General features: G+C 47.8%; 1 protein-coding gene across 2 annotated transcripts in view; it reads right to left on the bottom strand.

Annotated features, from left to right (window-relative positions):
• Positions 1 to 26,424, bottom strand: part of PIK3AP1 (phosphoinositide-3-kinase adaptor protein 1) — a 113,212-nt gene that overhangs the window by 22,988 nt on the left and 63,800 nt on the right. For both annotated transcript variants that reach the window (XM_026493770.4, XM_044382010.3), the window contains exons 8-13: positions 26,044 to 26,233; positions 11,550 to 11,645; positions 8,924 to 9,121; positions 6,183 to 6,248; positions 4,137 to 4,342; positions 967 to 1,039 (exon numbers count right to left, since the gene is read on the bottom strand). In XM_026493770.4, coding sequence (XP_026349555.2) covers positions 967 to 1,039; positions 4,137 to 4,342; positions 6,183 to 6,248; positions 8,924 to 9,121; positions 11,550 to 11,645; positions 26,044 to 26,233 — 829 coding nt within the window. The remainder of the gene's footprint in view (positions 1 to 966; positions 1,040 to 4,136; positions 4,343 to 6,182; positions 6,249 to 8,923; positions 9,122 to 11,549; positions 11,646 to 26,043; positions 26,234 to 26,424) is intronic.

Genomic DNA, 26,424 nt, shown 5'->3' with positions numbered 1-26,424 from the left:
GGCAGCTGGAGACAGACTATGGAAGTTATACACAAACTTAGTCCTTTATTTAATGGGGCTCTACTCAAGATCCAAGAGTTTCTGAAAGCCTTTTATTGCCAGCTCTACTTGGTATGGGCTGGCCAAAATAAATCACAGAGACCCACCATGCCGGAGGCTTTCAGTAGAAATATGCAATGTAGGCAAATGCCCCTCACTGTGCAGGGCTAGTGGTGCTCAGAAGCCTGGTCCTCAGTGCACACAACTGGAATATATGGCCCTGCTATTGGACCCCCTGCTCCACACGGCAGGAGCCCTGCTACCCCTGAGTCCTGGCTTCTGAAACACTGGGTGGTGTGGACACCAATGATGCCATCCTCTGCTTCAATCAGAAACAGAGCCTATGTGCGTGAGATTTTCTCCTTTCTCTGCTCAAAAAACATGTCTTCCTAAATGCCAAAGGGAGAGTCAGGTGCCTGGGGAAAAAGTTTTATCACCCTCTTTGAGTGAAAGGATGGGAGATGCAGAGGTCAATCCATTCACTCACTGGCTGACATGTCTTATGTGCCAGGTGCTAGAGATACACAATAAACAAGACAGGGGCGCCTGGGTGGCTCAGTCGCTTAAGCGTCTGACTCTCGGTTTCGGCTCAGGTCATGATCTCAGGGTCGTGGGATGGAGCTCTGCACCAGGATCTGCACTGAGCGTGGAGCCTGCTTAGGATTCTCTCTCCCTCTCCCTCAGTCCTCCCATGCCCCACACGCTCTCTTTCTCTCAAAAAAAAAAAAAAGAAAAAGAAAAGAAAAGAACAAACAAGACAAAGCCATTGCCCAAAAGAACCTCATAGTACAGTGGGGCACCCAGATCTGTAAACAGGGGGACAGGCACTGGGCAAGCACTGCCCACTCAGGCCACAGCAGAAAGGAGACTTAGGGACAACAGATCCCAACAGCCCCCAACAATGCAGCCCCCCAAGAAGTTACATACCTGCCTGCTTTCCTGATTTTTGCTTCTCTCTCTGTCTTCGGGTGATGCTGTCTCTTAGTCGTTTAAGATTTTCCTGGAAAAAATTTAGTTCATTTTAAAAGTATATACGAGAAATATACCCTCTGGGCATGAAGAGTTTCTTTCAGATTTTATGCTGTTTGCAAGATTCATCCCATTGCAATAACATCTCCAATATGCAAATGAGGCTGAGTGCCTCTGTAATCAGCCCCCAGAGAAATTCAAGTACTCTGAGAAGTTGTGCCTGATGAGAAGACCCCTTTCCCACAACAAAGCGTCTCCCCTTCCCTCTGGTTCCCAGCTCCTTCCCAGCCTTATAACCCCCTGCCCTCCTCCTTGCAGGCTCCTTTAGCCAAGCCAGTCCCATACGTGTTTGCAGACACTCCATGCACGTATCTGCCTCTGAGGCTGTTTTCATCCCATTCCTCTGACCGTGAGGGGCGAGGATTCCTCCCCATGAGCCTGTTCCAGGTCTGGGTCAAGGTCCATCTTCTGCCTTAAACCTCTCCAAGACTGTTGCAGTCCTTAGTGACTACACACGCCACCTGGCACTGAGCTATGCTGCCAGGCCCAGCGCATCTGTGCATGTGTGTGGCTCTGGGGGTGTGTGTGTTGACTCTTCAGAGAGACCGCACACTCAAAGGGCAAGACACCGGGCCTCATAGCTTTCCGAAACCGTGCACTCGGGTCTATCACAGTCATTGAACAAATGTTGAACAGACATGCGACGGCCGAAATTGTTGCTATTTTAGTCAGTAACAACTACCTCAAAGTGTCTGAACACCCAAGAGAAAATGCCCCAGGGACTAACATCTAGGCATCCAGAAGGGTCCCATGAGGGAGCCATGATAAGCTAGACTGGGAGGGGTGTTTGGGCTGTGACTATAGCTGAGACCGAGCTGGGTCCAGGAAGCAGCAGGGAACCACTGGAAGGCATGGGCTGGACACAGCTTTAAGGTCTGACAGTGGAGGCGGAGGAGTCGGCAGCAAGGAGATCCACCCAGAGACTATGTGGCAGGCACGTGAAGGTGACAGAAGCTGGCACTGGGGGAATGGACAGGAAGGAGCAGATGCAAGAGGAAGGACGTCAGAGAGCAAGACCAGGCAAGACATGCAGCTGGTTGGATGGGGGGAGTGAGGGAGAAGAGCTCAAGGGATGGAAAGCCTCAACCTCAGTGTCTGGAAGATAACAGTGCGGTGGAGAGAAACAGGGAGCCGGGAAAGGGAAGGAGCCTCCAGACACGATTTGTTGCTGGACATGCTGTGAGTCATGGGCAGCTCAGCAGGACACACCCAGGTGGTGGCTACAAAGGTGGGACTGGAAAGGGGACACGGACTCAAGAGTCACCTGCACAGAGAAGGATCTGAAGGGAACCTGGGTGGTGCCCACTCATGGGGAAGGGAAGGTGAAAGAGAAGTGGACAGAGGTGGAGGAAAGGGAAGATGGGACAGCCCCCGGAACAGTCTTCACACCCACCGGTGCCTGGATGGGGGATGCTCTAGAAATACCAAGAGGCCCTCAGGGCACAGAGTAGCGTCAGCTCCCAGTGCCTGGGATTCCCTGCCATGTCCAATATGAGCCCCCGTTGTCTGCCACACCCAAGAGTTCTGGGCAAGTTCATGGGACCAGGAGAAGCCTCTTGGATACAGATAGAGATGGACAGCTAACATCTGTTACATGTTTACTCGGGCATGCTGAGTCCTTTACGTGCTATACATTGTCCAGTGTTCTCCCTTCATATTTGAGATGGGAAACAGAGGTACACAGAGGCCGAGGTCATCCGGCCCCAAGTGACAGAACAAGGATGTAACTCGGGCTGCCCGGCCCCAGAGCCCTGGCTGCTCTTAACTACAGTGCTACGTGGGCACGTGACCTGGCCAGGAGAAAGAAAACCAGTGTTTGCCCAGAGCCAGGCTGTCCCTGCAGGACCACAGCTTCCCTGCATTTCCCGAATGATAAGGACCCTGGGTTCCCGTCAGCACTAGAGTGCCATCTCACCATCAGATCCCCAGGAGGAGGGAGGCGGGCAGGCAGAGCAGGGGATCCTCTTGCAGGGAGCACTCAGAAGGCAGAAAGTGTAGTGAAGGGCACACCAGCTCTGGCATGAGAAAGGGGAGCTCATCTGAATCCTGACTCTGCCTCTCTACCTCTCCGAACCTCAGAAGTCTGTAAAATGGGAACAATGGTCCTTCTCTTGCACACATGCTGGGAGCAGCAGAAGAGATTAGGTCCATTCAACGCTGAGCATTGTCAGTAGACAGCTGGCACAGCTGTCAATGACTCACTTCCGCACTTGTCACCACCTACTCCCACTCTAAGGAGCCAGGACTCCCGTCTCAGCCGTAGATGGGTGCTGCTCCCACTGCCCCTCCCCCCACAGCAGGTGTGTCAGGTCTTCTGAGGACACACTTTCTGGGAAGCACCATGGGGAGGTGGAGAGAAAAAGCAACCATTCTGGTCCTGACTTTCCCACCACTTACTGGGTAAGTGGTCTTGGATATGTCTCCTAACACTGTAGGCACAGCTTCCTCTTTCTAATATGAAGCAGCTGGACCACGAATATGCTTCAACCCCAGTCTCCTGAGTGGTCACCCTCGGGATGGCCACGGGGTGGCCTCTCCTGACCCTTGCCTCTGCCTTTGTATACACGCCCGCAGACATATAGTTTGTGTGTGAGTATGCTCTAACTTGGGTGGTTTTAGGTCTGCGACTTGTTTTGTTGTCTGAATCGTATTTCTTGGGAACCGTCCAAGTTCTCTGAGTTCAAAGGTGTGATAGTTCTGTGGGAGTGCCGGCACTAGGAGTGGAGAGAAGGGCTCTGAAAAGAAAAACAGCTGGAAAGCAAAAGTAGAGGGCCACATGCAGAGGGAAGCGGTAGCTGAAAAATTAGGGTTGACAGGTGAGTCTTTGTTCCTGATCTTTAGCCTCACGACAACCAGCAAAGCCATCCAGCTCTCGGCCGGGGAGCTGCGCGGTCCCAGACGACAGGTGACAGACAGACATACACATCGATTCACAATGACACTCAAAAAACCAGTCACAAGCCTGGTCACAGGAGCTCAGGTACAGTAGCACACAAGACAGCGTGGACCCAGCCCTCCACTGGGCCCAGCAGAGAAACGGACATGAAACACACTAGACAGAGCCTTACCTGCTGGAAGCGGAAGGACTCCGACCTCTTCTTCTGGTTGAGCTGCCACTCTTTGAAGTGGAGCACAGCCTCGTCCACGTTGACGATGCCCAGCTTCACCTGCTCCTGCAGGGTGATCAGCTGCCGCTGGCCTGGCGTTTTCATCCCAGCAAAAGGGTCATATATACTCGACTGGGGCCTGTCCCTCCACGGTCTGACGAGAGGCTCTGGAAAGGATGGCAACACTCAGTGTGACAGCTCCCCGGCTGAGGAGGGCAGGCAGGCGAGTGGGGTTAATGAGGCCGGTCATGGGCTCAAGAGGACGCGTCTCAAAAGAACAATTAGATGTGGAACGGAGAAGGGGGGCATATGACATTGAATCAGAGAAAGGGAAGCAGCTAATAATTTCAAAGCCTGTTACACTAAAGTAGACGAGGCCATAGCATTTTAGGAGGTATGAACAGCATCCACTGGACAAGTCAACAGAACCCCCAAGCCTGAATTATTGAGAAGCCATTAGACTAGCATTTCTCAATGTAGACACTACTGACATCCTGGACTGGCGAGTTCTTTGTTGTTGGGGGGCCGTCTTGTATGCTGTAGGATGTGCGGCCTCATCCCTGGCCTCTACCCACTAGATGTCAATAGCATCCCCTGCCTCAGCTATGACAACCACAAACATCCCAAACATTGCAAATATCCTCTGAGAGGCAGTGCAGGGAGAGGAGAAATCACCTCTAGTTGAAAACCACTGCTTTAGACTAAAATCCACTCTGAGAAGAGAATATACAGAAAAATTCTACACAGGATGCTTTCCCCAACACACTCCAGCCCTTTACTGTCCTCCCTGCACCCAAGCAGCATGGGCACCATGACTGTGGACCCATGGACATGAAATGCCCAAGAAGACTGGAATGTCAACGGAACCATGATTGAACTCCACTGTCACCAGGCATAGATTAGGTGCTGGGTCCCCAGTGGCTCTCCTTGGGTTGTTCCTCTCCCAACCTCTCCTCCATATTACAGATTCATGGTTCCCTGTTTTGGAGATTCTCAGGAAATATGAAGGCAACCCCTCTCTTTCTCCAGGCTGTGACTCCACTAAGTTCTGTGGAGAATGAGCTCCGTGCAGACACAATGGGGCCATTGGGGCTTATGAGGACAACTTGACATTTTACTGCTCATTTCATGTAGGGCTATATCTGATTCTAAATTTCTCTAGCAGGATCCCCATCTGGGCATGGTGATTTAGGGAGAGAGCAAGAAGAAAAAAGAGAGGTGACTTCAAAGAAGTCCATCTGTCATTCTTCCCAACCATTCACTCATCCGTCGATATGCACCCACAAACCTTTCTCCCAGATTTGCCTTCTTCAAGGCTGTCTTTAATTGTGCTGGAAGATGGGGTGTGGGGAGAAAACAAAATGCGTACACCAATCAATTCCACTCTCCTACCACCCAAGTCCTTGAGATGCCTTCCAAAGCTTAGATGGTGTCGTATCTCCTTTTCAAAAGAATCATCGATGGGATAATATTGAACGTCTCTCTTTAGTACGAGGAAGTTAATCAAGAAAAAAGGAGTGCTTATCTCCTCACACTTCCTCAAAAAAGTCTTTTGAGGAGGGAAAAAAAGGGAAGAAAAATGTTACCCAACCGCAAGCAAAATGTCTCTTCAATAAAAGCTGAATGAAAGTGTCGTTTAGCCAGTGCAGATAGGGTAAGTAAATAGCATGGTGGTGCTGTATCCTTAGGTAAAGCCTCCGTGCCAGGCCGCCCACTCTCATCCTGCTGGCACGAATCTCACTATTTACACTGCTTTGTGTGCTGTCGCAGACACGTTCTAGTGTGTTCACAGTTCTTGGTATGATCAATTTGTACACTACTCTAGGGCGCCCCAAGCTCTTCTCCTCTCCCCTTACCATCAGTTCAGCACCACCTAAGGTGTCCCCTGAACCTCTCTGTGTTCCAATGCTAAGGAGTCGCTACCCTTGAAAATCCCTGAAACATGAACACTTCTACCGCCTGGAGGTTAAGGTCAAACGAAAGGGAGGCTGAGCACGTGGCGCTTACCTTTCCTGATGCTCTCTGAGGACACGTAAAAATTCCCAGGCCGCTCTTGACTTTTTTCTGCAAAAACTATGAGATAAAGAACATTCTAGGTAAAAGCCAAATCAGATTTCTTTCCAAGGGGCTTTATAATATTTTAGATATTTACTGGAAAAATTACCAAAATCTTATACAAAAATGGTAATGATGGATCACATTTTGGGCCACTGCATGCAGTTCTGTAAATCACACCTCCAGTAGGAGGCAACAGGATTATGCAATGAAGACAGCCCCAACAGACTAGGTCTCAGCGCCAGAAAGACAAAGCCAGCCAGAGGACGTGACCGATCATTAAAGAAGAGGATAACGTGACCAAGGACGTGAGCTGGACCCCAGAACACTGGAATACCTCCAAGCTGGAGAACTAAAGGAAGGGCCACTTAATACATCAGCGGTGCCGTAAGACAGAACTTGGAGCAGTGCGGCTGATACAGGCACGCACAGCTCCGAAGGGACTCAGATGAAGTCAGTCGTGAGCAACAGACCCACCAAAACCAACAGGAAAACGGAGAAGTGACAAATGCTCACTTGGTGGTAGGAATGCATAGTGATTAAGGCTCCCTGGGCTCCGGAGAAGACTCGCTGGATTCAAATCCTGCCTTGGCCACTTGGGAGCCACGTGATCTTGGACAAGAGGCTCGGCTTGTCTCGGCCTCAGTTTTCTTATCTCTAGAATGATGATGATTAATAGTACCTTCCTCCCCAAGTTGTTGTGATGATTACATGAGTTAATCTGGAAAGTGCTTAGAACAGTGCCTGGCACAAGGAAGCACTCAACATTAGCGAAACCCTGGAACAGGTGCCAAGAGCGCAGCAGTACTTCGGCATGCGGGTTAACACGACTGATACCTGCACGGTGCACCACAGTTTATAAATGTATTCTCCCATCTGACCCTCACAATCAGGCTCTGCAGAGTATTTTAGGTATTATTATGATACATGCATTGATGTATACGTGTATCATTATGAGACCCATTTTACAGATGAGGAAAGGAAAGCTAAAGAGAATGAAACAACTGACCTCACGTCCCAGGCTGGGAAATGCAAAGGCTGGGACACGAACCCAGGGGTTCTGGCCTCCAGATCACTGTCCTTCTTGTCATCTCCTGTCTCTCTTTCCTTTGCTTCCCCAGTTGCCCAGCAAGTCCTTCAGGGATCTTTAGGAATCACCCAGGCCCCTTTCCCAGCTCCCCACAGTGAGCCATAACACTAACACTCTCCTGCCATTTAAGAATTATCAATATATATTCACATGCTTCTTCATTTAGGTTCCCTTAGAAGCAGCCCTGGGGACAAGGATCCAGGTGCAAGGAGTCAACATGGGGAGTGATGGAGGTGAGGCAGGGAAGTGGATAAAGCCATACAGGGTGGGTATCCAGTAAAGTTACCTGGGTGGGCAAGCTGGGGAGCTCTGGAAAGCAATGCAGAACCCGCACCTCGGAGTTCTCCCAGCAGAAGGGCAGGAATGCTGGGGTACTCAGCCACCAGCCCACCCGTCACTGGCTGCTGGGGCTCAGGGGTATTAATCCCCCAACTCTTCCAGCCTGACTTGCCAAAGCGCAGAGGAGGCTCCGGCTGCCAGAGAAAGCGGTCAGACTAAGAGACATGGGTCCTGACGGGCAGGGTGCAGCCAGTGGGCACAGAAATATACAGAGCTGGGGGATGTGGGCAGAGTACCCATAGTGTCTGCTACACATGCCGCAGGAGATGTTACCCAAGGGGACGGTAAAACACAAGCACGGAGAGCACCAGGCTATCCATAACGTCCCTCAGCTCTACTCCCACCCAGTGCAGGGTTGCCGGGTTTAACAACCCACAACCAGAACTGGAAAAAAAAAAAGAGTGCAATATTTGGGACAGAAATTATTTGCTGTTTGTCTGAAATTCACGTGTAGCTGGTCACCCTGTAGCTGGGGCTCTGTTGAGGGCTACCTTCCCCAATTTGTGATCTCATTTTATCACAGCTTCCACAACCTTTTTATACTATTAAAAATGGAATGGAGGTCAGGCACACAGATCTGGCAGTTCTTAGCTCTTACAGTATTTGGAATCCTGTCAATACAATCAAGCCCTAAAAGAGAGCGAAACTGACAATGAGTCAGCATCTAACTGATGTCCCAGGGACCACAATGAGGACGTCGAACCCAGCTCTCACCAGTTTGTGTTAGTGTAGGTAGGTAGAGAGCCTAGCATAGTGGCTGAACGCCAGGACTGCAGAGTCGCGCGTCCTGAGTTCAAATACTGGCTCTGCTACGTGGTAATAGTGACCGCTGTGAGTCTCCGTTTTCCTCATCTGTACAATGGGATGATAACAGCCCTTACCTAATTCATTATTGTAAAGACTAAATGTCATGTTCCAGATAAAGTACTCTTGGTAGATTTCAATAAATGTCAACTATTAAAAATTAATAATAGTTTCAGGAGATAAAAATTTACCAGGGTTCCTGCCATTTGGAGTAGAGGTAAACTTGTTTACCTCTCTGTCTTCATACTGGACATCCAGGAAAGCCAGAACTGAATTTGATCATGGCCCATGGGCCAGCTCCAAAATCTGCCCTAGCCCTCACCCCATCTCCTGGGGCTGGTTAGAGACCATTCAGAAGGGGACAGTCTCCAAACAATGGTTCAGAAGTTAAGAGGATCCAGGGAATTCTTACTGAGAAGCTCCAAAGACCCCACTGAGCATCGTTCCCTACCACACTTGCCTTTAGAAATGTACGGTTCATTGTCAGGCAGGTGGTGAGTGCCGGGAGCACTGGCCTCTGGCCTGGGCACCGGGACGGGGGGTCTGTTGGCCAGGTCCACGGAAAAGGCCTCATCGTCATCCACCACGTGATACACATCTTCCTCCTGACCACCGTGGTGCAGCTCCCTCTCCAAACTGGCCATTCCCATGCTGTTACCTAGAAACACAGAGAAAGGTGCCTGAAAGCGGTGGCCAAAGAAACCGGCTGATTGACAGTTGTAAGAACAGAGAGAGTGACCATAATTTATTTGTCCTGTACTGCCCTTTGGCAAAGATCTTCCCCTAGATCGTCTCCTGTATGACCCACTGAGAACCCCACGTGAAGCAACTGAGAAAACACTGATGTCACCTTCATCTGGCACCCAGCAGTGCAGCAAAGGGGAGTGAGCACTAACCTCTAGCATCTTAATTTTATTGCTAGGATTCAGTTATTCATCCCACTGAAACTAGAGAAAAGAGCGCATAGCCCCCAAAGTCAAAGGACAGTTGGAACCACCCCCTGGCGCCTGGGCAGCAGCGTGAGGGTGGCCAGCAGCCCTCGCCACCAACGGCTGCGGCACCCCCTCCCCCATATCAAAATGAGCACAGCAAACCCTGGCTGTGCGCCCCCTCTGTGCCGCGCGCTATTCCAAGTACACACCCGCGCTACCTCCTTTGACTGCCTAACGACACTGTGGAAGAACTACACTCGTTATTCTCATTCTGCCAATGAAGAAACTGGGCCTTTGGGGATTTAAATAACTTGCCCCAAGTTACGTAGAGCCAGACCGGCATCCAGGAAAGCTGGCTCCAGAACTTGTGTGCTTAACCTCCACGCTCTACTACTTTTTTGCAACCTTTGCCCCCACTCTGCCCTCCATCAACCAGGAAGATTCAGGACAGAAGCTTGCCGCTCCCCCTCTGCCCCTGGGGTCCCACAGCCGTAAGGTTTTCCTTGCCCCCTTCCTGGTGACAGGCTGCAATATTCTGTGCTGGGACCGAGTGCAATGGCCCCTTGGCTTTGAGAATCTCAGCAGACCCGATTTCGTATGCCATCGCCCCTCATACACGTGAGCTGTGGGGACCTCGGGCACATCGCATAACCTCTCTGAGTCTGATTTCCCTGAGAGACCTACTCACAGGAGTACCGTGAGGACAAAATGAGACGGTAAAGGAAAAGCACCCAGCTCAGTGCGTACACATAGCAGGTGTTCTCCTCTCACTTTTTTCTTCTCCCCAGCACCACACAGTCAACAAATCTTTATTAAATGCCTGTTTGAGATACAGGAATGAATAAAGCTTGGGCCTTCTTCCTATGGGATTTCCAATCCAGATTTATCAGAAGTTTTTTAGTTGCATCTTTTCTGAGCTGTGGGGAGACTGCTCTTGGCTTCCTTGTGTCCTGGATCCAGAGGACTGACCGACCAGGGGGGTCTTAACTCATCCAGGGGCTCTGAGTTCCAAGGCTCTGCCTTTGAAACTTTCCAACAAGTGGAGAAGCGCCCACCTGTTCATCTTTGAACATCTTGTACAAGGGAATGAAGAAATTCTGGAGAGGCTTGTCTGATGTTAACAAAATCAGTGTCCTGGGAGAGCTGCTGGCTACCCTACCAGAGACAGTGATTCCCAAGGTGCCTGCCCCCATGCACACAAGTTCTCAATCCTGCTTTTACAGTGTGAAAGCAGCCAGAGACAACAAAGTGTTCTAATAAAACTTTATTTATACAAAAACAGGCAGCTAGCCAGGCTATGGTTTATCTACCACTACTCACAACTGTTCTTTTCTCTTCACTGTCAAAACTACTTCTCCCATCCTGAACCCCATCCTCTTAGCACCCTGCTTTCTATGCCTACTTCATCAACAGACCCTGCCCCCATTAATTGTAAAGGACTGGACAGAGTTAAGGAATTAGCCACACAATTTAATACCCGCCCTCTCCGACCTTCAATGATAATAAGAATGACAACAACAGCACAATCATAAACCTTCACTGCCTGCTCTATGTCCAGCCCTGCTTAGAGGCCCACAAGACAATATCTCATTTAATTCTCACAACATTCACCTGAGGACACTGAGGCCCAGAGGAGTTGAGAACTCGTCTAAGGTTTTCCAGCCAGCTGAAGGGGGAACTAAATACAGATCAGAGTTCATGTTCTTAACTATGACGCAATACAGTTCAACGCCACCATGTTTGTGTATATTCCCTTATGTTCTCCACCTTCACCAGAAAGACGTCTCTTGAGGGCACTTGATCGCATCTTATTTTTCTCTGTGTCCTCTGGCCCAATATCCAGAGCAGTGTTTTGCTCATAGTCAGTACTCAATAATTTTAGTCAAATAAAAATAAGCATATGCATTTTAAAATGGCTCTTGTTGGAGGCAGCTTGTTACCCAAATGAGTGGCTCCAATGGTGGGAACTCGTGGCCTACTGTAACAGGCTGAGGGGGCAGCTCACAGGGATGGAGTGCCTTCAATCACGCCATATGCAGGTATGCGTGGCAGCCCATTCCTTTAATGGAACAACCATCATATGGAACCAAGCAATGTTCTTACATGTGTTTCACTTTCCCTCTTTTTGCTTCCCCGCTCGCAGTTGCACATTACCTTCTAAAAACTTGCGGATCATAGAGTCCTTAGTGGTCCGAGAGAAACCATCTCCAGGGACTGGATTAGATGTACCGGCCTGAAGCATTTCGACATCTAGAAGAAAAGGAAACTAAGAGTTTATACCTTGTTATTCCACACAGGCAAGGAGATTTTACAGGTGGATGTAAAAGATTTGACAAACCAAGAAATATTGAACCAAGAGATTCAAGAATTCATGAATCCATCCATCTTCCCATGCATGCATGCATGCATCCATCCATCCAACTATCTATCTACTTAATAAGGACCCCCTGTAAGTGTGAGGTGTAAAGGAGAGCAACATTCACAACCCTCAGGCCCTTTCCAGGACCACAGGACTCAAAAGGTATAGATATTATGCTCATTTGCATTTGAAACAATGGGCTCAAATTTTAAATGTATAACCATAGCATTGTTTGTAACAACCAAAACCCAATGGGAAACAGGAATAACAAAGAATAGATAAGTTGTGGTTTATGCAAACAATGGAACAGTATGCAACAGTTCAAAAGAACATGTTGGAGCCACTTCTATCAACATAGTGCCATCTCAACAACAGAATAGTACCATCTCAACAGCATAGGCACAAGAACTCTATTTCTAGGTCACCCATGGACTTGATTATTTATAAGGAGGAAGCACATTGACCTTTGGTTTTCACTATTAAACATAAACCCACAAAGATCAAAACCGTGTGTGAAAATCACTCAGGTATCACGGTAGCTTCTATTCTAACGTGAGTAACCAACAGTGTCCTATTACTTTATGTCTCTGAAGTATGCTTTTTGGGAGCAAAATTTCATCCCTGTATTAAAACTAGAGCTTTGAGGGGCGCCTGGGTGGCTCAGTCATTAAGCGTCTGCCTTTGGCTCAGGGCGTGATCCCAGAGTTCTGGGATCGAGCCCCGCATCAGGCTTCTCCTCTGGGAGCCTGCTTCTTTCTCTCCCACTCCCCCTGCTTGTGTTCCCTCTCTCACTGGCTGTCTCTCTCTCTCTGCCAAAAAATAAATAAAATCTTTAAAAAAATAAAAAATAGAAGTGGAGTTTTGATATTATCAAAGATTGCATTCACTAAGTCATATCACACAATTACTGAGGACTTATTTGCTTAGGCAAAAAATGTAGTTTGAAGTTGAATAGTATACTTTGAGAAAAAAATGGTTTGAATTTAATCAGGGTACATAGATAATGCCATTTCTTTACCCCTTCGATCTTTGGGGACCAGCTAAATAAAATCTGGTGAATTTGTATGAAGACTTTGATGCAACTATTTATGTCAATTTCCCAAGAACAGTCACTGAAAAGAGGTCATAGTCGTGAAGTAATGTGAAGGATAATAAACTTTATATGACATAATACTTGTTTTGAAACAAAATGTTTGCATATACATAGGAAAAAAAGACTAGAGAGAAATACATTAAAATTCATATAGTAGCTATTTCTGAAATAGTATAGATTCTGGACATTTTATTTTCTATTTTTTACATTTCTTTGTCTTCCAAATTATCCACAATGGCTTCTGTGGCTTCCATAAATGAGAAAAACCTTATTAACACTTGTTTTTTAAAGATCCAAGTAATTATGATCAAATATGTACAATTAGATTTTCAAAGCAAAAATAATTTCAGGTTATTAAAAAAATTTTTTAAATAAATTTTGGCTCACCTGTCAATTATCAGATTAATTGATTTTTTTAATTATAAAAAATGACCAATTTTAAACTTCCCAGGGACCTGATATTACATTATTACATAGCACAGCTCTTACTGGACCCTGTTGCAAACTTCCATACTCCTGTGATAATCAAAATATAAATTTTGTGACCATAAAAAAAAAAAAACACACATAACATTGAATGAAAAAGTTGCAGACTAATGTTTTTGGTATGATATGGTTTATATAAAGTTTTAAGGCCTATAAAACATTACATGCTGGGAGGATAAATGTTGAATTCATGGTAACGGTTACCTCTGGAGAGGAAGGGAGGACAATCAGGTTCCAGAGGGGATTCATAGGGTAATATAATATATAATTAAAAAAAAAACTGAGACAATGAAAAAAAGAAAGAAAAAAGAAATGCATACTCTTGATGAAACAGAATCTTTAACAAATACAATGTTTTAGAAAATCAACATAGTATCTATTGCCCCCAAGAAAACTCTATTTTTGTATTTGCTTATATATACACAAAGCAGCTCTGGAAATAGATGGAAAGAATTAAGATCAGTGGTTTCCTAGCACTCAAAAGTTGAGGGACAAGGACTAGAGAAGGATTTTTCGCCATTCACCCTTCTATAGTTGAGCTTTTTTAACCTACTGAAAAAAATAATAGAAAGAAGTACCAGGTTTGGATCATGTTTGTGTTACCATAAATATTATCCAAAAAAGAAGAAGAAAAACCAATTCCTCTTTGCTACTTTTCGGTTTATTGTTTCCTGACACAGCAGACACGTTACATGGACTATAAGGTACCTTGATACTCTAGTCCAAAGCTCTGCAGTTCCAAATGAGGAACCTCTCCTGTCCCTGCTGAATTCTATAACGCAAGCCACAGAGAGAGCAGGGTGACAGAAATGATTCTGAAACACACCAGAGGTGTTTTAATTTTAAAAATTAAATTTCTGATAAGAACGCATATGTAATTCATTCTTTAAAAATTGAAGACCAGAAAAATTCCACTTTGAGATTTCCTGTTCAACCCACCAAACTGTGGTTTTATGGAACACTTTCCCCACGGAGTTAGAAAATTGGGAAGAAAGGTGTATTCTATAAGACCCTCCTCTACCTGACAAAGACTGTATCACTCTCCCTGGAGCCACCCCCACCACAATCCCCACACCCCCTAGCCACCTGACCCTGACCCAGACTTTTGAAACTCCTCATTTACACAGCAATAAAATACGGAGGAGTCTATCCCAAAGCCGAGACTTGCTTGGATCAGACGCCCCTAGAGATGGAGGGAGGGAGGAATTTCACAGGCCGGGTGCTGCGCCCTCTAGGAAATCACGGAGCCTTCCAGCATCTCCAAGAACCTGGGCAGAGCAGCGCCAGGACAATTTCTTTTCTTTTTCTTTTTTTAAATTTAAATTCAATTAATTAACATGTAGTGTATTATTAGTTTCAGAGGGAGAGTTCAGTGATTCCTCAGTTGCCTGTAACACCCAGTGCTCATTATATCCAGTGCCCTCCTTGATGCCCATCACCCAGGTACCACAGCCCCCACCCCCCTCCGTGCCAGCAACCCTCAGCTTGTTTCCTAGAGCTAAGAGTCTCTTATGCTTTGCCTCCCTCTTTGTTTTTATCTTATTTTATTTTTCCCTTCCCTCCCCAATGATCCTCTGTTTTGTTTCTTAAATTCCACATAGGAGCGTCAGGACAATTTCAATCACCAATAACCAAACCACCCTGGCTGGCAACACCAGAGCTCAAGTTTCACAACCAGCCACCCCTGTTGACAACGGTAACACAGTCACGCAACAGCCTAGCTGTTTTCACTAACAAAGTTCAATTTGAGAGAACTGATGTCCACGTCCAAAAGGCAGATGCACAATTAAAGAAGCTACAGAGAGTATTAGAGAAATAAAATGTGACAGAAACGGGCAGCAGCAAGGGCAGCCCTGGCTGGACCTGGCGTGCGAACATAGTAAGAATGCAGGCTTCTGCCTCTGGTACGATGACCCCATCTGAATATGCTGGGGGTTTTGTGGGTTAAAGCATTAAACAGAAAAATAGAATGAGCCCTAGTAATAAAACATATCAGTACCAGGATCCATTGATACAATGCGCTGAGGAGGACACAACACCATTTCTATGGTATTCTTCCAAAAAGTCACAACCTTGGTCCACTCACAGAAAACATGTGACGCACCCAAACTGAGGGGCTTTCTACAAAATAAGAGATCAGCACTCAAGACAAGGAATGACGGAGGGACTCTTACAGGTTGGAGGAGACTAAGGAGAAATAACCACATGCGTTATGGGATGCTCTGTAGGCTAAGCATCCAAGAAAGCCCCCATCAGCACCTAGCACCCTACCTACGGGGTGGGGAACATTGGTGCAATGTGAACAAGGCCTGGAGGTCACCCAGTTGGTGGTACTGCACCAACGCTGATCTGGCTTTAGCGGTTATGCTGCGTTACACAAGAGCTAGTATCCGGGAAACCTGGACGAAAGGCATACAGGAACGCTAGCGTTTCTGCAACTCTGAGTCTAAAAGTAGTTCAAAATAAAAAGCTGGGTTGTTTTTTTTTTTTTAAGAAAAAAGAAAGGAGAAAAAGGAGGAGGGGAGGAGATTTGAAAAGCAGAAGAGGAAATGCAACGGGAAAATTAAAAAAGCACAGCCCCCAAGGATGACCTATGCTGACCCTTCCCTGTCCACCTATGGACCACGTCACCTTCCAGTGACACTTGGGAGCCATGCACATTGGGTGCTGTGACCAGGTGGAACTAAATGGGCCACCTGTGACAGACAGATCTTTTTCCTTTGTAATTGTGCCTTAACTGGATCTGCTAAACAGCAGTCCTGTGACCTTGGTAATTTCTCCTCCCTGAGCCACCCTAGAAGGGTGATGAGAGGCTTGGGCACTAGGGTCAAAATGCACAGGTTCCAATTCTGATTCTTCCACTCCTGGCTGGAGGACCATGACACCCACCAGTCTGACACCAAGCAGACTTTTTAGATCTGATGGTTCAGGAGGACGCAGGCCAGCAGGACGGCGCCAGGCGCCATTTCTCCTCGAGCACAGTCTTTGTGCCAGTCTGGCAGTTCACGGGCAAGGAGAGGAGATCCGGGTCAGGCAGGTGGAGAGGCCACCCTGGTGAGAAGCCTCACGACCCACAGGAGCAGCATCTCTCGTGGTCATTCCGCGGGCAGCCTTCCAGGGTCCCCACCAGCAGGCCGGAGTCACTGCTCTCAGGGAAGCCCAAAGTGTGCTGTCCCTTTCGGGTACTTATAGTCCACATAGAGCTCCTCCCAGTTCCAGATGCAATTTACCAACCAATTAGGGGTCATTTTTATCATAGGCAATGTTGCCTAGAAACATAGTTGACATTTGACTCTTATCACGTTACCAGGGTAACAGAGCTGGAAAGTCAACCGAAGGTCAAATTCTCCAGCAGAAGGGGAAATGATAGCTGTTACATTAACTCTTCGCCCACGATTATCTTGGGTCAAGTTGTTTAAATCCTCTCAGCTTCTCTTTTCCTGTCTGTAAAATGGTGGTAATAGCAGTATGTATCTCATAGGTTTCCCATGAGTATTACATGAGAAGCTGGCCAAGTGCTTAGCACAGTGCCTAGCCCAGAGAAAAGTGCTAAATAATGCTAACTGCTATTACTGTTACTATCATTACTATTGTCTTTATTATTAAATTCTATACCTAAGCTAATGTCCTAAGCAGAGAACAGTTTTTTAAAAAGAACTCAATTTATACTTACTCTTTTTTTTTTAAGATTTATTTCTTTATTTGGGGGGGGAGGGGCCAAGAGTGGGGAGAGAGAGAGTCTTAAGCAGACTCCCCACTGAACGCAGAGCCCGATGCAGGGCTCAGTCTCACAACCCTGAGATCATGACCTGAGATCACAACCTGAGCCGAAACCAAGAGTCAGATGCTTAACCAACTGCACCACCCAGGCGCCCCTATACTTATTCTTAACAGTGACTTTGTTTGAAGTCAATCTCCTTCGGAGTAATAAATGCTAATGGGTTAACTCTAATATCTGAATTTCCACACATATTCTCAAATATCACATGTATTACATTCCTAGTAAAGAACTATTAAAGCATAGGGGAAATCTTAAGATAACAAATGCCAATGCTTTACAATAGAATTATGTGTGGAAATCTGACTCACACACAAGGCTTGCCAGGCATTTTCTGGATCGTGGCTCCTGAACACCGAGTCCCAGATGGACAGAGCTGCAGGCTTCTCTCCTCCTTCCCCAAGGCTCTGCCGATGCAGTCCAGACCCGAGCTGGAGGCCCCATGCCCATTTACCCTATGCTTTCCTGAGGCCCATCATGTTCTTTATTCGTGGGCTCAGCAACGAACATGGAAATTCTAGTAGCTCTTCAGGGCCTTCTGGCCCCATCCTGTGCTGCCAAGATCATAGGCAGAGGCTGATCCTAAAGACAGGCTAAACCCAGAGGATGCAAGGCATGGCTGGAGGAGTGTGATGGTGCAGGGTGGAGGGAGGAGATAGAGGGTGGTCTGCAGACGTAGGAGAAAGCCCGGGGATCGGCAGTCAAGACTCTGACAAGGGCTGGAGCCTAGTGAATCATCTGCATTCAGGGGACAATCGTAAGTCAGAGGAAGGCAGCCACTGAAGCCAGACAAGCAATAGAGGTGAGAGCACTGGTCACCGACTGAGTGACCAATGCAGGTCGACATCACAGTCAGAGGTGGCGGTTACCTGCATGGACTCTGGTGTCCTGGAGAACTGGGTTCAAGCCCCGGCTCTGACTCTGACTAGCTCTATGTCCTTGGGCAAGATAGCTGAGATAACTCAGCTTGTATATGTCCATCTGTAAAGTGGGGATAAATAACGGTACCTACCACGTAGGAAAACTGTAGGGGCCGGTGGAGACAATGCTTACAAAATATTCAGCAACAGTGCCAGGCACTAAATATTAATGGATGCCATTATTATGTTGAGGCAACCTAGATACTGTATTAGTTTTCTATTGTTGGTGTAAAAAAAATAATAACCACAAATGTAGTGGCTGAAGACAACATAAATGTATTACCTTACAGTTCTGTAGTTTGAAAATCTGAACTGGGTCTCACTGGGCTGAAATCAGAGAGGACTGCCTTCCTTTCCGGGAGCTCTAGGGGAGGACCTGCCTCCTTGCCCCTTCCGGCTTCCAGAGGCCGCCTGTACTCCTTGGCACGCGGCTCTCTTCCCCCATCTTGGAGGCCAGCCATGCCAGGCAGCAAACTTAGCCGGACTGAGCCCTTCTCCTGGAGCCATCTGTGGTTTTTCTTTTTTTTTTTTTTTAAGATTTTATTTATTTATTTGACAGAGAGAGAGGCAGCCAGTGAGAGAGGGAACACAAGCAGGGGGAGTGGGAGAGGAAGAAGCAGGCTCCCAGCAGAGAAGCCCGATGTGGGACTCGATCCCAGGACTCCGGGATCATGCCCTGGGCGGAAGGCAGACACTTAACGACTGAGCCACCCAGGCGCCCCCTGTGGTTTGTTTTCTGATTCCTTCTTCCACTTCTAAGGACCCTTGTGATTACACTGAGTCCACCCTCATCATTCAGGACATTTCCTTTATCTTACAGCCAGCCGAGTAGCAATCTTAATTCCAGCTGCAACTTTCCTTCTTATTGCCAGGTCATCAAGCGCCTTCACAGATTCGGGGGCTCTATTCTGCCTACCACAGATGGAACCAAGGATCAGCACAGTTAGCCTGCCCCAAATTTCCCTCCCGTAAGGGTCTGGCAAGGGCAATACGACACAGGGATTAGGGCACACTCAAGTAAGTCCATCGTGGCCACACATGGCCTCAGCAGCCCTGGCCTGATGTAGGCATTACACACTGCCTCAAATGAAGTCACCTAAAAATGCCTTTCTTCCCGCTTATCTTGTAAATAAAAGGATTCTTTTTATACTGAATTGAACATAAATATCTTTGAACTCGACCAAGAACAGCAAATATATACATTGGCCTCCATGTCCCTATTCCGTATAGTTAAGGCAAACACTCATTAGTCACAGCACTCTTTCCGGCCTCAGGATCCTCAGCCCAGCCCTTCAGGCACTCAGGACCAACGAACTGACACTGGCACACGGAATTATTTTTCAAACACTGTTTGCCATATCTGTATCAGGCAGTAAGTCCTAGTATAACAGACACTGCCTTTGTAATAATAAAGAAAGTGTCCATTTATTGGGAGTTCGTGAGTCATAAGACACTCTCAGACGCTAATTGTGACAACCGCAAGTGCACGTACAAATCAGGCATACAGGAGTGGCTGAAAGGCACCGAAAATTCTGCAGGTGAAGGCAGTCTGCTTCCAGACAAAGGACATTTTGTAAAGGAATCCCTCCATTCCTGGCTGCTCAGGGTCTGTACCTCAGATTCCAAGCACTTAACCTTCACCACTTGTCAGTTAAAAATAAACTAAAAAGCCCAGAAACGTGCTGGTCTAAGGAGAAAGTGCAAAGTTTTTTTCACTGCCGCAGAGAAAGAAAGAGAGAAAAAAAATATGTAAGTATGTAACAAGGAGACCCAGGGGCCACGGTCTTCAGGGAAGAACCAGCTGCAGCTGGGCTACACCTGATTTAGGGAGTCAATCTGAAAGAACCCATTCCTGGGAAGGAAGAAGCTTGAACAGATGAGAGAAAGCCTAGGCAGGCACTTAATTAAGGAATGAGTCAAGAGCAATAATGAATTTTCAAAGAAGCTCATACGATACTCCTCAGGGGACATAAATCTAGATCATTTAGCTGTGGTGGAAACTCCATCCAGATTATGTGTTGTTAATTTAATACAAAACCCAATCTGAGTATCTAATACAGTAAAATGTCAGATGCCGAGAGGCTCTTCTTCTGGAAAGGCTCTTAAACCCTGAAAGCAGGCCAAAAGAATTTTCTTTTCAGCAAGTATTTTTATAGCCGAAAAAGAGCCTTAGAGCAAGGAGCAGCCTGGGAAAGCATTTGACGACGACCTGAATCCTGACTGGTTCTACCTGCACTCAGGTGGAATAAAGGGCTTGCACTGGCCAAGTCGGCAAGGTAGTCCAACTTCCCCACGCCCTGATAGAGAAGTGATGGGAGGGACAGAGGGAGGGCGAGAGAGAGGGAGCGGTGGTCACACACACAGGGAGAGAGACACAGAGACAGAGAGGAAGCAAACAGCAACCTGAAATTACAGGGGCTAAGGAGTGGTGGGCAATGAAGAAGGAGGGGCTAAGGATGTACAGACTAGAAGAAGCAACAAGTCTGCAGGATCTCTGATGCAGACGAGCGCCTCGATACAGCACTCCTGGCCAGCACACAGACCCTCTGCCAGGCAGGAATCCGTCCACAAGCCAAGTCTGCGGTGGGGTGCAGGGGCACCATGACTTGCTAAGTCACACACCCTCCTCCCCTCATTCTCCACGTCTGTAGCTGCCCCTCGGGGCACCGTGCCCTTTTCCTCCGCGGCACTTTCACGGTTTGTAGTTATATATGTAGTGATGCGGTGTTCCTGTGTCATATCCAGCTCTCCCCCTAAAGGACAGCTCCGGGAGGCAGGGGTCCTGCCGTCTTGTTTACTGACTCCCTGTCGCCTGCCACAGTGACTGAAACACACGAGAGGGCTGAGAAATACTGTTGAATGAATGAACGTGTGAACGGACAAATTAGGGAGTAGTAAACACATGAATAGGGACAGGGAGGAGTCTGCGCTTTGTGAAGGACTCCGGGCATTTTCCAAGCTGAGAAGAGAGAAGGGCAATCCAGGCAACAGGAACAGCACGAGCAATTAGAGGAGACAGGGAAGGGAAAGGGCAGCCTGGCGGAGCCACTACCGCCGAGACATCCCACGCTCTGGACCGTCTGACAGATGTCTCACCACCACCTATCAGGAAAGTCTTTGCACCGGAATGTCAACAAAACTCCACCCCACAAAACCCAGGAAGACTTTCTATTTTCTGGTACTCTCAAAATCAAGAAACGGTTGAGCGCTTACTGCACACATCACTGTGGATGACACACGCTTCCTAACTGAGGTAGGAGCCAGGAACCAGAGAAGCTTGTACATAACCAGAGTGCCAAGCCGTCTGCTTGCAGTGCCCCCAGGGAGAGCGCGACCCACGGCCATCCAGGTCCAGATGGAGCAAGGTCACTGCCGGTGGGAGGCATTTTATCTTATTAGCTTTTAAGACATTTAATCCAGCATGCTGTCCCCAAGTGCCCACATCCCTGACACAGCTCCTACACAGCTGGAGGAACAGAAGTAAGAGAAGTCAGCCAGGGCCTTCAGGCTCCCTTCGCCCCCCTGGGTGGTTTCAACCCTGGACAGCCTTCATTTCTATTTGGTGTCTGCATACACTTACCCTTGATAAAGAGATTTATTTCTTATATAGTAAAATTAGGAAGTTGATGGTTTAAATCTGTCTTAAGCAAAAAATTCTCAAGAGAATTGGGAGCAAGGTTGATGGTCTGATAACAAAGACATGGACTTACCACCTGGTGGCAGCATAGCTAAACTAAAGACCTGAGTGGGAGGGGCAGAGTGTGTGCGTGAGTGTGTGTGTGTGTGTGTGTGTGTGTGTACACCCACGCAACTTCAGGGGAAGGAGAGCCTGGAGTGGAATCATAAGCTCTCAGGGTCAGAAGCCAACATCACGCCTCCCCCCCCCCTTCATTCCACAGGGGCCGCTTCTCTCACAACCTTCCCACTTAGTGGTTGTCTGGATTCCCCTTGGAGAAGGGGACCTCATTCCTACGCCTTTTCCAAAACTCAAGTCAAAAAGAGGCAGATTCGTCCCAACACAGTTGGGTGACGTCCAAAGAAGTGGTAAAGAGCTGGCCTAAAGCCTGCACTCCATATGCTCGTCCTGGGAACAAAGGCAGGAATGAACAGAGCCTACACTCCTTAACACATTTACTTTCAGTCTCGAGGGTTCCATGGTAACAAAGGTGGCACTGATCAACGTGGCTACTGAGACACTTAGAAAGAGCTCCTGTCTAAGTGTCCCTCCCAGGGCTGGCAAATGCAGATCTTAGGAGGGCAGGCCAGGAGAGTCCTCTATCCCACTGGGGTGGCAGACAGACTTATCCCCGGGAACATGCAGACCCAGATTCCCGACCCAGTTCTCCCTCAGTGGGACTTAAACAAGCTACTAAATTTTGGAGCCTTAGTCTTCTCCCCTGTGAAATGGAGCTAATTCTATCCACTAAGCCTGAGGACACTTGGACAAAATAACAGATGAGATAAAAGCAGTCTGCTTACTGGAAAGGGGTGGCAAATGTTACAAGTCATTACTGTGCCGGGTGGTATTGCAAATACATATCTCAGATTTATCAATTTGTCCTGCTTGTTTATGAACTAGACTGCCTTCCCTCCTAGAGAGTCACTGCTAATAAAAGGAAAGGTTCCTCCCCAGGTCCAAGTTCCTGCTCCTCCTAGGCCAACAGGTAAGGGCTCCTTCTCAAGATTAAACCACAGAGACAGAAGCACAAACCAAATCAGGTCTAGAATCAGAAAATTCAGAGTTTATATGATCTGGCAAGTGAAAAATACAGTGAGCTTCCTTTCCCCATCCACCAAGCAGCCAAATTCTACAGCCTGCCTATTGGTGGCCTCCTAGGTCCAGAGCGAGCAGAATCCCCCTGACCCCATGTAACCTTACATGTCACCAGCAGCCACAAACCAGGCTCGCTCCATAGCCCTCCACTGCCTTGGGAAGAGCTGGACAGGTTCACTGCTGTGCTGTGGCTGCCTTCACCATAACCCGCAGCTTTCCACTGGGCTGGAGCGTCCAAGGGGATAACAGGTGTTAGGGCTCTGCATCAACACGAAACAGCTAGTGAAGTGGGGCATTCTTTAACCGCTCAACTTCCCCACAGTAAGGACGCGGGGCAGAAATGCTGATACACAGTCTTGGGCTTCCTAAGTAGGTACCAGTTGTCCTTCAAATGTTCTTTTGTGAATGGATCTCTGTCCATATTGGAAAGGACAGTGTATTGGTCCCTCTTGTCACCCCAACACCCAGAAGCGGCCAGCAGCTAAAACACGGTAGAGGCTCCAAAAAAGCTTGTTGGGTCCACAGAGAGACGGGAGTGCAGGTGCCAAGGCGGCCAGAGGCCAGGGGCGGGGCTGCGGCGGCTAGATGGCTTCTTTAGAAGAAACCAGGACTCACACTTATGGCATTCGATGGAGATTTCTGGCTGGGAATAAAGAATATGGTCCTAGAGACTCAAATGCGAGCTCTATCACTTATCTGCCGTGAGACTCTGGGAGTGTTGCTCAACCTCTCTGTGGCTCAGTTTTCTCATTTGTGAAGTGCGGGTTCATCAGAGCATTCGTATGAGGCTTGAAGGAGTCAGTAAGATAGAGGATGTAGATGCGGGAAGGACGCCTTCTCTCCTCAGCCCCCTGCTGGGTCGTGGCTCACTGGGGAAGAATTTCTACCAGCACTTCCAGTCCTCCCGGTCAGGCGCAGGAAGGGAGGCTCTACCAAGCCTTCCCGTATTCTCCCCGCTCCCAGACGGGCAGCCAATCGAACTAGCAAGCACCTAACAACTGGACCACAGCTTCCAGGTGCTGGGGCTGCCATGTCAAAGGCCCTGCTGTGTCTGGGTCTGCCTCTGGCCCCAGACCTGCCCACACCCCTACTCCAAGGCACCTGCTTGGCACCTGCTCTTCTGTTCATGGGTAGGGAACTCAAGCCCACCCCCCTACACCATGCACCCAGAGCCCCTCTTCCTCTCAGGCTGAAGGCTGGCAATACTCAACCCAGCCCGTTCCGGAAAGCCCTCTGTCAATAAAGCTGGTACACGGATGGGTATTTGTCTTGCCTTTCTTGAATCTGCTGAACAGCCCAGAGGGAAGGAGGGCTAAGTTTTAGGCAGTGTTTCAGAGTGCTTAGCAAACGGTAAGCATAGCAAACGGTAGCGACATATTAAAAAGGCTCTTTGAGGGCCCATTGCGGGTCCTCCTGCTCCAACACTGTGCACTGAAGTCCAACATTATTTAGACCAGTGGTTCTCTAGGGCAGCGGCACTGCCCTCTAGGGGAGGCCTGGAAAATCTAAGAGGGGTTTTAGGCTGTCATGACGGAAGGGACCCTACAATGGTTCCCCTTATCATCGGAGGCTACATGCCAAGACCCCAGAGGATGCCTGAAACCACGGAGAGTACCAAACCCTACATATACTATATTTTTTCTTATACACACATACCTATGATAAAGTTCCTAATTTATAAAGTAGGCACAGTAGGAGATGAACTAAGAACAAAATAGAACAACTATAACAATATACTGTAACAAAAGGTATATGAACCTGGTTTCTCTCTCTCAAAATATTTTACTGTACTTACCCTTCTTGTGACGACAGAAGACGATAAAACGTTTACATATGAGATAAACGATGCAGGCATTGTGACGTAGTTAGGCTAGCAGTGACCTTCTGAAGACAGGTCAGAGGGAGGATCCTCTGCTTCTGGGCCACAGCTGACCACAGGAGAGACCTCAGATAAGGGGAGACTACCGTCCTGGCAACTAGCAGAAGTGGGAAAGATGCAGACAGTCTGCCATGTGCGGTGCTGTCCTGGACGATGAAGTGTTTTGTGCCCCTCGTGACTTCCAAATATTTCACTAGTCACATATAGGTTAAAAAAAAGCTGCTTATGATATATATATTTACACATATATGTGCATTTGTACATATCTGTGCATATGTACGTGTATATATTTCTTAATTTAATATCAGCAGGTACAAAGAAAAATATAGACAAATATCCCCACCAAACTATCAGGAGCGCTATATGGGTTGGTTCTGGGTAGACTTATATGGACTTCTAATAACTCAGTTACACATTTCTTCTTTGTTTCGAGTTATTATAAGAATGTCTTACTTTTACCATTGGTAAAAAGAAGTTAAGCAAAAAATGGGCAAAATTTGTTAAGCAATTTACAAGAAAAATCCTGTCCTAAAGATATGGTATTTTAGAAATAAGTTTATTATATATTAATCTATTAAAGTTAGGTTACTGCTAACCTAAAAAATCTGCTTATAAATTTCTGAGCCTAGAAACTAAACTGCTTCATATACAAATACAACTTGTATTTCTGCAGGGTTTTAAAACGCACAGAATTTTCCAGGAATTCAATTAGTATGAAAATGGAAAGGAGGGTGTGAAGAATCATTTACCATTTAGGAAAATCCGGGCACTGGCGCCAACGTTGCTGGCGGTATGCGAGTCGCCGATACAACAGACATGCGTTGGCCGGTCAGCATTTGAGGCCATGACGTTGGCAGTGACTCTGAGTGTAGGTGCCTGCGGCTGTTTCATTACGTTCTCACACACAGGCATACTGAGCCCTTCCTCTCCTTTCACTTCTCTTATCTTTTCACATGTAGGTACGTTAGATGATACAGGAATGGCATGTCAGGGTACCAAAGGGGGGGCATCATGCAATGTTCACTACAGGGGCCCGTTGGGACTGACAGGGCTGAGAGCCACGGACTTCGCCCCTCAGATCACAAGGCAATGCCTCCGTCGACTCTGACCTCCAGGCCCTTGCCTACACTTTCCAGTCCCTCGGCAGCCACAGCAGAGGAAGTTTGGAGAAGGATTGTGCTTATCACAGCACATGATGACAGCTCTAACTTTGTGTAAAACAGGATCTTCATCTCTCTGGGGTGGGGTGGGGGTAAGCAAGGGACTTCCCCCCTCCCTCCCCCCCCCCACAGTCCCCGAGAATGAAGAAAGCCATGTGTCAGCAGAAGGACGGAGGCGGAACTGGGCTGTGCGACTTACAGAGGTCTTCGGTGGCAGCGGGCACAAAGGCGGCCATGGACTCATACAGCTCCTCGTCGCAGCCGGGGTTGAGGGAACACTTCATGAGCAGGTCTGTGGAGAGGTGGGCCATGGACTCGTACACGGCGTCAGCCTCCTCCCCTTGCATCAGTTCCTCTTTGATGTGACTCTTCAGCATGTCCACAGTTTCCTGAAAGAGAAGACGGGACTCACAGGCGCCCGGAGACACTCTGGCCTTCTGGGTAGACGGAGGCCTCCGGTGCGCTTGGGACAGGCAAAGAGGAAAGGTTCACACGGGTCAGCGTTCAGCTGCCCCACTAGCCCGAAAGCTCCTGGAGGCCAGGCTCCAAGTCTTGGTCTGTTTGTTTTGTGTGTTCTGTT

Source organism: Ursus arctos, unplaced genomic scaffold (assembly GCF_023065955.2).
Source record: "Ursus arctos isolate Adak ecotype North America unplaced genomic scaffold, UrsArc2.0 scaffold_7, whole genome shotgun sequence".
Lineage (NCBI taxonomy): Eukaryota > Metazoa > Chordata > Mammalia > Carnivora > Ursidae > Ursus > Ursus arctos.
Note: the sequence above shows the minus strand (reverse complement) of the source record. Positions and strands in the feature narration are given on the sequence as shown.